The 14,475-nt window shown below is 48.7% G+C and overlaps 3 protein-coding genes across 10 annotated transcripts in view; 2 read left to right on the plus strand and 1 right to left on the minus strand.

Annotated features, from left to right (window-relative positions):
* Nucleotides 1-11,106, plus strand: TINF2 (TERF1 interacting nuclear factor 2). 6 transcript variants are annotated; one of them, XM_001927925.5, is made up of 9 exons: nt 4-546; nt 689-793; nt 913-1,014; nt 1,093-1,200; nt 1,290-1,383; nt 1,741-2,203; nt 2,290-2,357; nt 2,464-2,561; nt 2,701-4,864. In XM_001927925.5, the coding sequence occupies exons 1-9, from the start codon at nt 355-357 to the stop codon at nt 2,836-2,838; spliced, it is 1,368 nt and encodes a 455-aa protein (XP_001927960.1). In that variant the 5' UTR covers nt 4-354; the 3' UTR covers nt 2,839-4,864. The 6 variants fall into 6 exon arrangements, 3 of the variants coding, with proteins under 3 accessions (XP_001927960.1, XP_005666294.1, XP_020954867.1); XM_005666237.3 differs by lacking the exon at nt 2,701-4,864 and adding an exon at nt 5,168-5,513 and having other exon boundaries at nt 5-546; XM_021099208.1 differs by lacking the exon at nt 2,701-4,864 and adding an exon at nt 6,123-10,823 and having other exon boundaries at nt 15-546.
* On the minus strand, nt 3,891-13,290 carry GMPR2 (guanosine monophosphate reductase 2). 3 transcript variants are annotated; one of them, XM_021099212.1, is made up of 11 exons: nt 12,880-12,973; nt 12,422-12,542; nt 12,156-12,275; nt 10,506-10,717; nt 8,518-8,601; nt 8,195-8,368; nt 6,625-6,706; nt 6,427-6,533; nt 6,198-6,240; nt 4,704-4,863; nt 3,943-4,498 (listed from the first exon to the last, which is right to left on the minus strand). In XM_021099212.1, the coding sequence occupies exons 4-11, from the start codon at nt 10,575-10,577 to the stop codon at nt 4,309-4,311; spliced, it is 912 nt and encodes a 303-aa protein (XP_020954871.1). In that variant the 5' UTR covers nt 10,578-10,717; nt 12,156-12,275; nt 12,422-12,542; nt 12,880-12,973; the 3' UTR covers nt 3,943-4,308. The 3 variants fall into 3 exon arrangements, with proteins under 3 accessions (XP_001928049.1, XP_020954868.1, XP_020954871.1); XM_001928014.5 differs by lacking the exon at nt 10,506-10,717 and having other exon boundaries at nt 3,891-4,498; nt 12,880-13,290; XM_021099209.1 differs by lacking the exons at nt 10,506-10,717; nt 12,880-12,973 and having other exon boundaries at nt 3,942-4,498; nt 12,422-12,543.
* Nucleotides 13,158-14,475, plus strand: part of NEDD8 (neural precursor cell expressed, developmentally down-regulated 8) — a 15,959-nt gene continuing 14,641 nt past the window's right edge. Inside the window, exon 1 of the mRNA XM_003128544.4 lies at nt 13,158-13,481. Within this exon, the coding sequence (XP_003128592.1) occupies nt 13,464-13,481 (18 nt within the window). The 5' untranslated portion in view covers nt 13,158-13,463. The remainder of the gene's footprint in view (nt 13,482-14,475) is intronic.

Genomic DNA, 14,475 nt, shown 5'->3' on the forward strand with positions numbered 1-14,475 from the left:
GAAGGCCCATTGGTTCTCCACTGCCACCCTTTTCCGGGGTAGGGAAACTGGTGGCAGAGCCGAAGCGAGGTAGCCGTCCGGTTAGAGACTGCGGCGGCGTCTAAGACACAGCAACCTGGTGCCAGTGTAGCTGGCCAGCTTCTCCATTCGGGCTGCATCCAGAGTTGGGGAAAAAAACCCTAGAATTCTAGTGACCCACGGGAGGGTGTGGACTCAGATCGCGAACTATGCGGCGCAGACCAAAATAGCGGAGTCGGAGGGCCACCGGAAGCCCCACCCCTAGGAGGAGTCGCGAAGCCTCGCCTTGGAGGTAGGAACCAAAAGGGACGGCCCCTGGGGTGGAGCCCGCCGGCCATGGCCGCGCCCCCGGAGGCTGGTCCCGCAGCCCTGCGCTTCGCAGCCGCAGCCAGCTGGCAAGTTGTGCGCGGACGGCGCGTGGAGCATTTTCCGCGAGTATTGGAGTTTCTGCGATCCCTGCGCGCTGCTGCCCCTGGCTTGGTTCGCTACCGGCACCATGAACGCCTGTGTATGGGCCTAAAGGCCAAGGTATTGGAGTCAGTAGGACCTGGTTGAGGGGAAAGGGGAGGGATACGAGGTCCTCTGCTGGACCGACCGCTCTGGAGTGGGACTGGTTGGAAAAGGGTAGCTTGCCCCGACGTGGGGATTCTGAGCTCAGTATTCTTCACAGCTGGTGGTGGAGCTGATCCTGCAGGGCCGGCCTTGGGCCCAGGTTCTGAATGCCCTGAATCACCACTTCCCAGAGTCTGGACCTGTGGTGCGGGACCCCAAAGCCGTGAGTCGTCCCTGGAAGAAGCCCTACCCCCAGTTAACACTTAGGGCAGCACAGTTGCTCCTCCTTCCTGTCACTGGTCCTGATGTCCCTAACTTGTTTGCTTTCCTTACTCCCAACAGACAAAGCAGGATCTGAGGAAAATCTCAGAGGCCCAGGAAACCTTTTGCCAGCAGGTGAAGCAACTAGCAAAGGATTCTGTTGATTTGGCTTCGAACCTACAGGTGGGACTGGCAGCTTTGGAAGCTATGGTGTAGCTTTTTCTTTAGTCCTTTTCTGACCTGCTTCTTTCCTTCCTGCAGGGACTTGAGCAAGAGTATGGGGAAACTTTCCTGGCTGCCATGGAAAAGCTGTTTTTTGAATACTTGTGTCAGCTGGAAAAAGCACTGCCTACACTGCAGGCACAGCAGGTTTCTGGGAACAAAACACATTAAGGGTAGAATGTGGGTGGTTGTGTCAAGGACTGTGGTCTTTATGCCTCTCTTCTCCTTGCCCACAGCTTCAGGATGTGCTGAATTGGATGCAGCCTGGAGCTTCTGTCACTTCTTTTGTCCTGAGCCAGTATGTTGTGGACATGGGGTGGCCACCTCCAGGTACCAGGACCATCTCTGAAAACTAAGAATTTGGGGGTGGAATGTCTAGCCTGAGACTTTTTTTTTTTTTTTTTTGTCTTTTTTGCCTTTTCTAGGGCTGCTTCCGCGGCATATGGAGATTCCCAGGCTAGGGTCTAATCAGAAATATAGCCACCAGCCTACGCCAGAGCCACAGCAACACGGGATCCGAGCCGCACCTGCAACCTACAGCACAGGTCAAGGCTACGCTCATCCCATTGAGCGAGGCCAGGGATCGAACCTGCAATCTCATGGTTCCTAGTCGGATTCCTTAACCACTGAGCCAGGAGGGGAACTCCAGTAGGTTGCCTTTTTAAGCAGCTCTGCTTGCTTTTTCAGAGTGCTCTGCTACTGACTCAGCGACCACCTCAGAGCCCATGGGGCAGAGTCCTCCTCAGCAGCCAAGACCAGCACTCGACAACCCTCTGCCAAAAGCCCAGCCTGGCCCACACCTTCCACAGGGACCAATCTCAAGGAAGCACCCAGAACCTCTGGCTGGCCACCACTTCAATCTGGCCCCTCTAGGCCGGCGAAGAATCCAGTCTCGGTGGGCATCCACTAGCGGAGGCCATAAGGAGCGCCCCACAGTTATGCTGTTCCCCTTTAGGAATCTGGGTTCACCAACACAAGTCATATCTAAGCCTGAAAACAGGGAAGAACATGGGACACACATGGCAGATCCAGCAGGTGCAGTGGGCACCAGAGCGGCCTCTGCTGGCAAGTCTAGGAGTCCATCCAAGACCCTGGGGGGAAGGGCTCTGAAGGAGAACCCAATTGACCTGTCTGCCTCAGAGCAAAAGGAGTGAGTAGACCAGTTGTTTCTCCCTCCTAGTGGCACATTCCCTGCCTGCTTTCCCTTCACCCTGTCTTTGTTTGCTCTCGCCTCAGGAACTGCTTGGATTGCCCCATGGGCCCCCTGAGACTGTCATTATCACCTCCGAGGGCCAGGAAGCCAGGTAGGTCATCCTGAGTCAGGACCGGGTCAGACAGCCCCTTCTCTTGGAGACTCGAGGGTCGATGTTCACCGAGAAGAGTACTTGGACTCTGGTTTCCTCCCTGCAGCGTGTCCTCCGTCTCTGTGCAGCTCTGACATTACCATAGGGGACCTGGTTTTGGACTCGGAGGAGGAGGAGGAGGAAAATGGCCCGAGAGAAGGAAAGGTGAGTAGGAAGCAATGGAAAGCTGGGGGAGGCAGGGGCGCTTAGTGGCAGAACCAAGCAGAAAGCCACATGGTCTGGAGGACAGGGGCTCAGGGCATGTCTCAGTGATGATAGGATGTCCCTGCTCCCTTCTCTGCAGGAATCTCTGGAAAACTATCAGAAGACAAAGTTTGACACCCTGATCCCCACCTTCTGTGAATACCTCCCCCCTTCTGACCCCAGTGCTGAGTCTGTCCCTTTCCCTGACCATATAGACAGTTCTAGACTCCTACGATAGGACTGGCGTGCTCGCGGCACTCAGCCAGTTCCTTCCTCCTCAGTTCTGCATGCAGTTTGGGGGAATAAAGTGGAAGCCTAGGCTTGGACTGACTACATAGTTAAAAAATCACTTTGTGAAGCTTGATAATTAAATTTGGGATTTTTTAAAAGACTGTCTTGGTGTGAGGGAGGGGAATTAAGGCTTCTTTAAGGTCACTGTAGGTTATTCCTTAGAAACAGAACCGGCCTCTCCAGGGCTGGAAGGGGATCCCTTTGCCATTTCACTTCCCCTGGAGAGTGCTGTTCAGATGTGCCCGAAAAGGTTACCAGAGCTGAGCCTGGATAAGAAGTTTCCTTTGGCTACTCTGAAAATACTATGTGAGTCCTGATACCAGAATAGACTTTTGTAAGGCCTCCTACTGCCAGGTTCCCTGGGAGCGGTGGCACTAGGACGGAGATGCTTTGTGGGAAGAGTATGCACTGTCCTTGGCTCTGCTGGGTCAGTGCCTTAGAGCAGCACCCAGATGCTAGCCTTGTGCAGAAAACCCCAGAATCTCTTTTCTTTCTTTCTTTTTTTTTTTTTTTTTTTTTGTCATTATCTTTACGTTTGAGTATATGTTGGATTTTTCTGGGTCAGCTTTTACAGATGTATCTTTCAGAGAGAAAGGAGTTTTATGGGCCTTTCCTGTTTTTTCAGTGCAAGTGCTCCCTCTTCTGTTGCTATAGTGAAGAGCAGTTTTCTTAATTATAATGTGCTTTTTTGGTAGTCAGACCAGATCTTAGCTGTTCCCACTAATTTTGGGTGATTTCTTCCTGGAAGTGAACCTATGTTGATGTCACTGAGTTTCAGAGCCACATCCATGGCATATGGAGGTTCCCAGGCTAGCAGCTGAATCAGAGCTGTAGCTGCCATCCTACCCCACAGCCATAGCAACACGGGATCCGAGCCACATCTGTGACCTATACCACAGGTCACGGCAACGCCGGATCCTTAACCCACTGAGCGAGGCCAGGGATCGAACCTGCATCCTCAGGGATACTAGTCAGTTTCAATACTAGCCACCATGGGAACTCTGGGATTTCTCTTTATTGAGGTACTTAAAATATATAAACACTTCTGAGCTTTGTAGATATTCCAGATTCTATTTAATGAATCTGATGAACAAAACATGATTCTAAAGACCTGTCTCTTCCAGACCAAGCCCACATAAAGCCCTTATGTATGAATCAGCATCTCTTCCTTTTAATAATCTTCAGAATGCCGGGTCCCCAGATTCCTGTTTGATTATCTTACTTCATTTTCTCAGCCTGCCTTCCTTGCTTCCTCCCCAGTGAGTACCCTGGGCATTTTGCACGTGCAGATAGATAAGTGCAGAATCACTGCAGGAGCCCTCAGCAGAGAGAGGGTAGGAAATGACCAAGTAAGAGTCCTAGGAGTTGGGAATTGCAGAAGGGGTGCTGGTGCCCTGGGAGGGCAGAATTGTCAGGTCTAGCTCTCGTCACTGAAGATGGGATTCACCTGCTGGGTGACACGGATGAAGGTAGTTCTCCGACTCAGCTCCTTTAGCTTAGCTGCTCCCACATAGGTGCAGGTAGAACGGATCCCTCCAAGGATGTCCCGGATGGTGTGCTCTACAGCCCCTTTAAAGGGCACCTCCACAGTCTTTCCCTCTGAGGCCCTTAGAGGAGGAAAAGCTTTTTTAGCTTTTCTTTCTGGATTCCTTAAGCCAAATGACTCTTCCCCAGTCTCTATCATTTACCCCAGTTTCCCCTCTTCCCCCAAGAACTGTACCATCCATCTCCCAGCAGCCCTGAGGTCTGTCGCCACCTTACTTAGAAAGTCACACTTTATCAGAACCCTCGGCTTCTGGCCCCCACACCTACCTGTACTCAGCCACGCCCCCCGCATACTTCTTCATGGCCATTTCAGAACTCATTCCATAGAAGAGCTTGTACTTCTTGCCATTCCTCTCGATGAGCTCACCACCTGACTCACTGTGCCCCGCCAGCATGCCACCCAGCATCACGAAGTCAGCCCCTGCCCCTGCCAGCACCAAGAGGGAAAAGAGATGAATCTCGCTCAGGCGCCCGCCTTCGTGCCCCCAAAAGCAACTCACATCAAAGTCTCAGGGCTGACAATGATTCCAGTATCTTCCTGGTTTTGTTTCCCTAGCTGGTCCACAACCCAGCACACAGGCCTGCTTTGCCCTGGCTTCTATTCCTCAGTGAGCCTGACTTTTCCAAGAATTTAAAAAGAGCCTCTGGAGGTGCCTTGCCTGGATTCTGCTCTCTCCTTTTTGCTGCTTTCATCTTCTGACCACCCTTTTTTTTTTTTTTACTGTCCCCAGCTGAGCAAAGGTCTCCAACTTTAGTGTGAGCAAGGATCACCCAGGAAGCTGTGGGAGTGAAGATCTGCAGCCCCACTCTCCAGAGCCAGAGTCTGTGGGTCTGGGGGCAGGGCTTGGGCATCTACACTATCCAGCAGTTCCAGGGACACTGCAGATGGTGCACTTGGAGAGTCGGGATGAGAATCTCAGGATTTCCCCTGCTGGCTTGCCCCAGGTGACATCACAGGCTTCAGGTCACTAGTCAGATTATAAAAGAATCTGAGGAGTTCCCGCTGTGGTATAGTGGATTATGAACCTGACTGTAGCAGCTCAGGTTGCAGCTCAGATTCAGTCCTTGGCCCAGGAACTTCCATGTGCTGCAGGTGCGGCCGTTAAAAATCTGGGGGAGTTCCTCTCGTGGCACAGTGGTTAACGAATCCGACTAGGAACCATGAGGTTTCGGGTTCGATCCCTGCCCTTGCTCAGTGGGTTAATGACCCGGCATTGCCGTGAGCTGTGATGTAGGTTGCAGACACGGCTCGGGTCCCGCGTTGCTGTGGCTCTGGTGTAGGCCGGTGGCTACAGCTCGGATTAGACCCCTAGCCTGGGAACCTACATATGCCACATATTTCTTGGGAGTGGCCCAAGAAATAGCAAAAAGACAAAAAAAAAAAAAAAAAAAAAAAAAAATCTGGGAGTTCGCGTCATGGCTCAGTGCTTAATGAACCCAACTAGCATCCATGAGGACGCAGGTTCGATCCCTAGCCTGGCTCAGTGGGTTAAGGGATCTGGCGTTGCCGTGAGCTGTGGTGTAGGCTGCAGATACAGCTCAGATCTGATGTTGCTGTGGCGTAGGCTGGCAGCTACAGCTCCTGATTCGATCCCTAGCCTAGGAACCTCCATATGCCGCAGGTGTGGCCCTAAAAAGACAAGACAAAAAAAAAAAAATCTGAACAGCTTTCTTGGACTTCCCTAGCCTGATCCTAGATCCTCAGAGGTGACTCATCCTCTTCAACAAGATCCTCCTTCCATGCCCTCCCAACGTCCTTACCAAAAGCCTTGGCCACATCGCCGGGACAGCTGCAACCTCCATCCTGCAAAGTAAGGAGATCTGTGAAGAGAGAGCATGATTTCCCAAGCCTTCTAGGAGGTTCCCAATGGCCCACCTCCAAGCTGACAGGAACCCAAGAGTCCTGATCCACCTCTCCCAGAGCCTCCAGACCTGGCAGAAAACCCCACTGTTTGGCAGCCTCACACTCTACCCTGCCTGTGGGCCTTACCGAGATGATGTGGCCTTTGAGACCGTGCGCAGCATCTGCACACTCCATCACCGCACTCAGCTGTGGATACCCCACTCCGGTTTTCTTCCGGGTGGTACAGACAGAGCCTGTGAAGAACGTGACAAGGATGAGAGTCAGGTTCTCCAGGGGTGCTGGCCACTGAATGGGTGGCTGGTGGCCCCCAGTGAACCGGCTTACCTGGTCCAATTCCCACTTTGATGATGTCAGCCCCAGAGAGGATCAGCTCTTCCACCATCTCTCCTGTTACTACATTCCCTGCCTGGGACAGAACCATCCAGTCAGCATTCTTGGGACCGGAAACAGAGGAAGCTGTGTGCTTCCAACATTACTACAAAGATGGGTGCCTGGGTTCCTTCTGTTGGGCCCTCTGAGGGCTTTGAAATGAGCCTCTTCAAAGGAGCCCACTTCCCAAGCTGAGGTAAGGGGCCAGTGTCACTGTTGTACTAAGGTAAAGCTGAGGTCCAACTGGACCAAGCCCACAACTAATTTACAGCAGATTTCTCTCCCTCTCCATGCCCACAGACCCAAACATATCTTGTGTTTTAGCTGTTATGTTATGAAACCTCTCTGGCTTCAGGAAAAAGGGGAAAACATGGAAATACAGGCTAAATACCCATCTACACAATTGTATTTGCTTTTGGTGGACAGGACAGAGAGACCACTCGATGTTGTGATGAAAAGGAGGCCTTGTCATCACTCCCCTGAGCTTGTAAAAAATATAAATAAATAAAAAACACTCTCTCATGCAACCTCTTTGGTAGGATTGTAGTGCCTGCCCATTTCTGTGGGCAGGTGTATGTGTACCAGAAGTACGTACAATGTGTAAGCATTCCCTTGTGATCTGGTGTGTGATGTCGGGCACTGGATTTGCAAAGACTGTGTTATTGTCAATTTCTTCTTTTAAGGTTGTTAGCAGTTGCCGTATATATTGAGGTGATCCTCTGCTGGGTGTATATATATTTACCACTGTTATATCTTCTTCCTGGATTGATCCTTTGATCATTATGTAACGTCCTTCCTGCCTCTTATTAAGGTCTGTTTTGTTTGATACGAGTATTGTTACTCCAGCTTTCTTTCGATTCCCGTTTGCATGGAATATTTTCTTTCATCCTCTCACTTTCAGTTTGTGTGTTCCTAGAAGCGAAGTGGGTCTCTTGAAGACAGCATATATATGGGTCTTGGTTTTGTATCCTTTCAGCCAGTCTATGTCTTTTGGTTGGGCGTTTAGTCTATTTACATTTGAAGTAATTATTGCCATTTTATTAACTGTTTGGGATTTTTGTTGCTCTTTTTTCTTCCCTTCTTCTCTTGTTCTCTCCTCTTGTGGTTTGATGACTATCTTTAGTGTTGTATTTGAGTTGATTTTTCTTATGTGTGTGTGTGTCAATTATAGATGTTTGGTTTGCAGTCACCCTGCAGTTTTGATATAGGATTCTATATGTACATACATATATATATATATATGAGACTATTTTAAATTGTTGGTCTCTTAGTTGCAAGTGTATCTCCATTTGGATTTACAAAGACTGTATCAAGGGTCAGAGAAAACTGCCCTGGCCAGTAAACAAACATTTAAAGCATGCAGCCATGGATGATCACCCAGTGACATGATTAAGTGAACTAGGAAAATCATAACACAGCAGAGGAGAGATGAACTGCTGCTCAGATGAACTGTAACAAAATGGAGTGGCAGGGAAGAGTGGAGGAAGGAGAGGAATGGGCCAGCTTCAGGGCCACGGCGACGTACCATGATGGTGTGTTCGGGGAAGCGCTTCCGCACATCCTTTACAAATTCAACAAAGTGTTCAGAGTAGCCATTGGCAACGTCCAGGCATATGTATTTCACCTGGGGAATAGCATCGAGGATCTGTTCCAGCTGCTCAAAATCAGAAGAGCCTGTGCCCGAGCTGGCGGCCAGATGCTGTGAGAGAAACAGGGCCATTGGCATGTCAGAAACCGCCTGGCTGAATAGCAAACAGGGGTAGGGAGGTAAGGGTTGGTCCCCAGGAAGCCAAACAAGGATTCCTAGAAGACTGGGATAAGGAAGGTATTTGGGAGGACCAGTGTTACCTCAAGACAGTCAGGGTTCTGGCTGGCAAACTCTTTCCACTGCTCGAGGCTGTAGTGTTTATGGACAGCCGTGAAGAGGGAGAACTGGGGAGAAGCCATCATAAAGGAGAGAATTCTGTTAAAAGAGTCTCTTTTTCTAAAAATAGACCTTCATACCATCCTATCTGAAGACAAAAGGACTGAAGTCTGTAAGGAGCAACTTGAAGAAGTCAGTGGTCGAGCTGTGATTTCACTTCAGCCATTATTCTCCCCATGAATCCAGTAGGGCTTTTTGCCATAAGCTAGTACTTGTCATACACTCCCGCCAACGTACAAAGTTACCTGGTTTGGACTTCACCCACCAGCATATCCCGTGCTTCTGATTTAACAGGTGACAAGGACAAGCTGTTGGTGCACTGGGACAAGCAGTAGACAAGAAAGAACCATGAAGAGACTGGACTGAACCACTGCCCGCCTGCACTGACTCAGCCCTTCCTCCTATGATAACCTATGACAGAACTAACCTCTTTTTTGGTCTCTTCTGGCCCAGCAGTAATTCAATGAGTCTAAATGCTCACAGAATCACAAAAGGTAAAGTCTAAAGGTTAACAGAGCCAGTAAGGTGCTACCCTTTCTCTATCTTCTCTGGAGTAAGACAAATTTTCTTGAGACAGGGACCAACTCGAAAAGTCTATTTCAGTCAACCAAGTTTAAGGATATAATGACTCATCAGACTTGTATTGCCTAGCTCAACAAATTGCAGACAACATCCCTGTACTTTGAGAAAGGCATTCCAAGGCTACTGTGACTGCTAGCATTTTTGCTTTAAAAAGTGCAGACATGCAGGGATTCCCCTGTGGGTTAAGGATCCGGCTTTGCTACTGCTTGTGTCACTGCTACGGCACAGGTTCAGTCCCTGGCTTGGGAACTTCCAGGTGCTCTGAGTGCCCCCACCCCCACCCCAATAAGTGCAGACATGCAAAAAGACAAGAGACAGTTGACTGAGACAGCACAAATCTTGCAACTGACAAGAAATCCAAGGGAGTCACGCATCAGCCAGCAGTAAGGAAGAGTAAATGCTACTCTCAGAGGTCATCAAAAACTACTGAGCTAAAGCTGGTACTGAATTCTGCTTTCTCAGCAACACTCTGCCATCAACATGCCAAAAAGACAAAAATCACTCTAGGAAGTCAGCAGACCTTAGAGATATACTGGCACAGGTGGCATGATGAGCATACTCAAAGATCTCAAAAGATCTTTGCTTGCAACCAACTTTTTAATTATTACTGAGAGACTTGACTGTATCTCTCAAATCTGACTTCTTTAGCACTCATTAGCAGTAATGAAACATAAAGCATCAAGGCAATCCTAGCAAGGATTGGAGTTCCCACTGTGGCTCAGCGGTTAACAAATCTGACTAGTGTCCTTGAGGACGCAGGTTCAATCCCTGGCCTCACTCAGTGGGTTAAGGATCCCACATTGCTGTGGCTGTGGCGTAGGCCAGTGGCTACAGCTCAGATTTGACGCCTAGCCTGGGAAACTCTATATGCCACGGGTGCAGCCATAAAATGACAAAAAACAGAACATCTGTTAACCCTGAAGTCAGGAGTTCCTGCTGTGGCCCAGTGGGTTAAGAATCTAACTGCAGTGCCTTGAGCCACTGTGGAGGCACAGGTTCAATCCCCAGCTTGGCACAGTGAGTTAAAGGATCCAGCGCTGCCGCAGCTGCAGCGTAGACCAAAGCAGCAGCTCAAATTCAACCCCTGGCCCAGGAACATCTATATGCCATGGGTGCAGCCATTAAAAAAAAAAAAACGAAACAAAACCAAAGAACAAAAACAACACTGAGGTCAGATTCACTATTCCTTACCTCTCTTGCACAGGCCAGGTGGACAGTGGGCAACAGCAGGATTCCTAAGCACTTGATGAATGACAACAGTAATACAGTAGTAAAACTGCATAACCATGAACCTCAGAGAAAGGACAGCAGACATTCCATAAAGACTTACAGCAATTGAAAACAGAGAAAAGGAGATGAAGTCTTTAAGGCTAAGAGAACCACAAGCAGCAGCAGAATCCATCCACCAGGGCTACATTAACCAGAAGAATCCAACGTTCTCAGGGCACCCAAAATAGCTATCTACCTTCTCAGCTACAAGTATACAGGCAGGTAATACTACTGACAGGAGCGGCATCTTCCATTTTGAAACTGAACAATAACCTGTATATAAGAAAAACACATTCTATTTTGGGGCTCATCTCAGAAACTCCCAGGAACCTAGGACTTAAAGAAGAGAAAGGTTTAAAAAAAAAAAAAAAAATAGGCATGAAAGGAAATAAGCTGCTTCTCTCTAGGATCTTCTAATTAGGAATTTTTCAATACTCTATATTTAGTTTCTGGACTAAAACAGTAAATGCTCAGTGTCCTAACAGTAGTGTAAAGAGAGATGCATATGATTTGGAGAAGATGACCTGGATGTTAAAAAAAGTTGTCAGGATGTATAAATTGCTGGACAGGAGAAAAGGGAAAGTTCCATTCATATATCAGAAAAATGGGAGCAAAACTTAGCTGTGAATTTCACAACTCGGCCTTTTTTTTTTTTAATCTTAATAAAATTTAAAAGATTGACATGTCAAGCATCTTTTCTCTTTTTCTTTTTTTTCTCTCTCTTTTTTTTTTTTTTTTTTTTTTTTTTTTTTGCTTTTTAGGGCTGCACTAGCAACATATGAAGTTCCCAAGCTAGGGGTCTAATCGGAGCTATAGCTGCCGGCCTAGGCCACACCACAAGAAGGCAGGATTAGAGCCATGTCAGCACCCAACACCACAGCTCAAGGCAAGGCTGGATCACAATGGGAATACCCAAGCATCTTTTCCAACCACAATGACATGAAATTTAAAAAACCAATTACAAAAATTAAACTGAAAAATTCAAAAATGTGTGGCAATTAAACAATACCTACTGGGTGAAATCAACATGCTACACCATATCAACAAAACAAAAATTATATGATCATCAGAGTTCCCATTGTGGCTCAGTGAAAATGAATCTGACTAGTATCCATGAGGACACAAGTTCAATCTCCGGCCTCGCTCAGTGGGTTAATGATCTGGTGTTACCGTGAGCTGTGGTGTAGGTCACAGACAGGGCAGCTCGGATCCTGGGTTGCTGTGGCTGTAGCTCCGATTTCAACCCCTAGGCTGGGAACCTTCATATATCGCTGGTGCAGCTCCAAAAGACAAAAATTAAAAATTAAACCATATGATTATCTCAGGAGATGCAGAAATTCAACATCCCTTCATGATACCTCTACAAGTTTCTTCATAGCAAAGGAAACCATCAACGAAGTGAAAAGTCAACCTACTGAATGGGAAAAAAAAAATTAAAACTATATATCTGATAAGGGGTTAATATTCAAACATATAAAGAACTCATACAACTCAAAAGCGAAAAAAAAAACCCACAAAAAACCAACTTAAAAATCCAGATGGCCTTTTGAATCCAGATAAAGGGGTCTTAGTACTGCTTTAAAACAGTAAATTGAGCATCCTCACTGTTAATTGCTAGAGTTGACCTGAGATAGGGGTGGAGATGCAGATACCTCTGCAGTCAGCCCCCAAACCTGGACACTATGAGGAAGGGGCACAAGGGAAGTCCTACCTTACAAAGAACCTTGGCCATCTCAAAGGTACCCACAGTATCCATATTGGCAGCGATAATGGGGATCCCAGTGTACATCTGCTTTGAGTTCCGAAATGAAAAGGATCTTGTGAGATCCACCTGCAGATAGGAACAGGACACTGAGCATTTATTGATCCAAAAGACAAGTATTGCAGGAGGGCAAGAGCCAGGAATCTGTCTCAGTCCTGGCCCACCAGGAGCAATTAGGTGGGCTCAAGAAGAAGCAACAAAGGAAGCAGGCTCACCTCACTTCGAGACTTAAGGGTACTGCGTTTGGGTCTCAGCAGGACATCCTTGAAGTCCAGTTTGACGTCGTTGTCGATGTGAGGCATGGCAGGGACTTCGGGGTAGTGACGAATTTGAGACCTGGAGGGTAGGAAAAGTAAGGAAGTGGTAGCTGAACCAATCTCCTCTTAGGCCTTAATGGCAGGGCTTCTTGCTTAGATGTGGAAGATCAGAGCACTGGCCGAGGCACGGTCCGTGAAGACAGTCACCTCAGACCTGTCCCGTGGTTTCAATTATTATTGGTGTTTCCATCCCACGTACTATTTCCTGGAGGAGAAGAACTGGAGCGGAGTCGTGAGTGACCCTAGAAAGGTCACTCTTCTTTTTCCTGCCCTTGCAAAGAGAAATTTGGGGTAAGAAGCCGACCAGGAGGGAACAGTGGGGTCCCATAACCAGCTTCCGGAGTAGGGGTACTCACTTCCTCTCGTCGAGGCCCAGGTGGCAGTTGACCGAAGGTCCTCTTGCTTAGCAACTAGCCTCGCGCAGCTCCGCTGACCTTCGTGGGCCACACTAACAGGTTCCGCTAATAGCCAGAGAGAACAATTAACCAAGGAATTCCAGCTTCGGTGGAGGACCTGAGAAGACTTCTGGGTAACAGAGTTCACACGCTGAGAATGCCGTTGGATTCAAGGGACAGGAGACTACAACTCCCAGGGTGGGACGCGCGGGCCTGCTCCTTGGCATGATGGGAGAAGTAATTCGTCCCGCCCCCACTGTCCACTAGCCCTGGCTCGCTAGGGACTCTCAGGATCGGAGTGGCGTCATCTCTGCTGTAACTAAACGGACTGCCTTCTTTTTTTATGCCCCCAAAAAGAAACGCGAGAGCACTTCTGAGCCTTTCCAGAACCCCGTGGAAAGGAGGGGGTGGAGCGGGTGGGTGGAGCCAGACAGTGACCCGGAAGCAGAAGTGACTTCTACAGGCGGAGTGCTGGGGAGCGGTAGCGGCGACCGCAGCGGCAGAAGCAGCAATTTACCTGTGTGCAGCTCTAAACTGGGAGGAAGATGCTAATTAAAGTGAAGGTGGGAGCACTGCTACCCTTGCCAAGACTCAGTGGTACTGGGCTGGCCGCAGTGCCTTAAGGGAGAAGCCGGGAAGGAAAACCATGCCTTTCCCGAGCCTGGAGGGGGCTGACAGCCTCGGGACTCCGCGCGAGGGGTGATGGGATGGGGGGGGGGGGGGCAAGAGGGCTTTGAGAGCTAGGGGTTGGCCCAGCCAGCGGACCCTGGGGTCTCGGCAGTGGTTGCTTTCACTCCAGGTGTGTGCCTTGACGCAGAAAGAGGCCGCCTTTGTTTGGGCTCTCTCTGTATTCGAACCGCCGCAGTCATAGAGAAGGCCTAGCAGCATTTTGGTCTCCTTCTCTCTCGTATTCTTGGAATAAGCTCTGTTCTCCATCCTTCATACCCAGATAACCTGCTTCTCCCAGCCCCTAACGTAGGTTCCTCTGAGCACAGCACCAAAAGGTTAGCCTAGGGAACTGGGAGCCTCCCAGGAACTAGACTGTAAGCCTTTGCTAGTTGTCGCCAAGGTGTAGTGCCTCAGCCGGCCGTCAGGAAACAAAGCTGGGAGCGTGTTCAGTCAGCACCTGTCTTTCTGACCCAGCATCCTGGACCAGTCTCACTTCCTTGACTGAGGCAGGTTAGTTATCAGTGCCCTAGTTCTTGTTAGTTTCAAGTGTTTCCTTCATCTCTATCCCGCCTCCTGTGATTCCTCACCAACCCTCATTAATCTTATCTACTATTTCCTCCTGTGTACCCTCAGACAGAGAGGCAAAAACGAACAATTGATGCAGTGCAACGTTATTTAGGTTTTATTACAGCTAAGTAAGTCTATCGTTATTTTGTGAGCTCCTTAGTGTATTTACCATGCATAATAACCATTAACCTCTTTAGTCCTTCTGATCCACCTCCACCTCTTAGCTAAGGATTGAGGCCAGGAGGCATGTTAAAGGCTATTATTTTTTATTATTATTACTCAAATGAATTTATCACGTTTGTAGTTGTATAATGATCATAA

This window comes from Sus scrofa, chromosome 7 (assembly GCF_000003025.6).
Source record: "Sus scrofa isolate TJ Tabasco breed Duroc chromosome 7, Sscrofa11.1, whole genome shotgun sequence".
Taxonomy (NCBI): Eukaryota; Metazoa; Chordata; class Mammalia; order Artiodactyla; family Suidae; genus Sus; species Sus scrofa.

Excerpts from the sequence above, each read along its gene's own strand:
- TINF2 (XM_001927925.5), top strand. The coding sequence starts at position 355 with ATGGCCGCGCCCCCGGAGGCTGGTCCCGCAGCCCTGCGCTTCGCAGCC. Across the intron at positions 1,384-1,740 it reads CATGGGGTGGCCACCTCCAG|AGTGCTCTGCTACTGACTCA; the intron begins GTACCAGGACCA and ends TTGCTTTTTCAG. Across the intron at positions 2,204-2,289 it reads TCTGCCTCAGAGCAAAAGGA|GAACTGCTTGGATTGCCCCA; the intron begins GTGAGTAGACCA and ends CTCTCGCCTCAG.
- GMPR2 (XM_001928014.5), bottom strand. The coding sequence starts at position 12,508 with ATGCCTCACATCGACAACGACGTCAAACTGGACTTCAAGGATGTCCTG. Across the intron at positions 8,602-12,155 it reads TGGCCAAGGTTCTTTGTAAG|TTCTCCCTCTTCACGGCTGT; the intron begins GTAGGACTTCCC and ends GCTTCTCCCCAG. Across the intron at positions 6,707-8,194 it reads TCCCCGAACACACCATCATG|GCAGGGAATGTAGTAACAGG; the intron begins GTACGTCGCCGT and ends GTTCTGTCCCAG.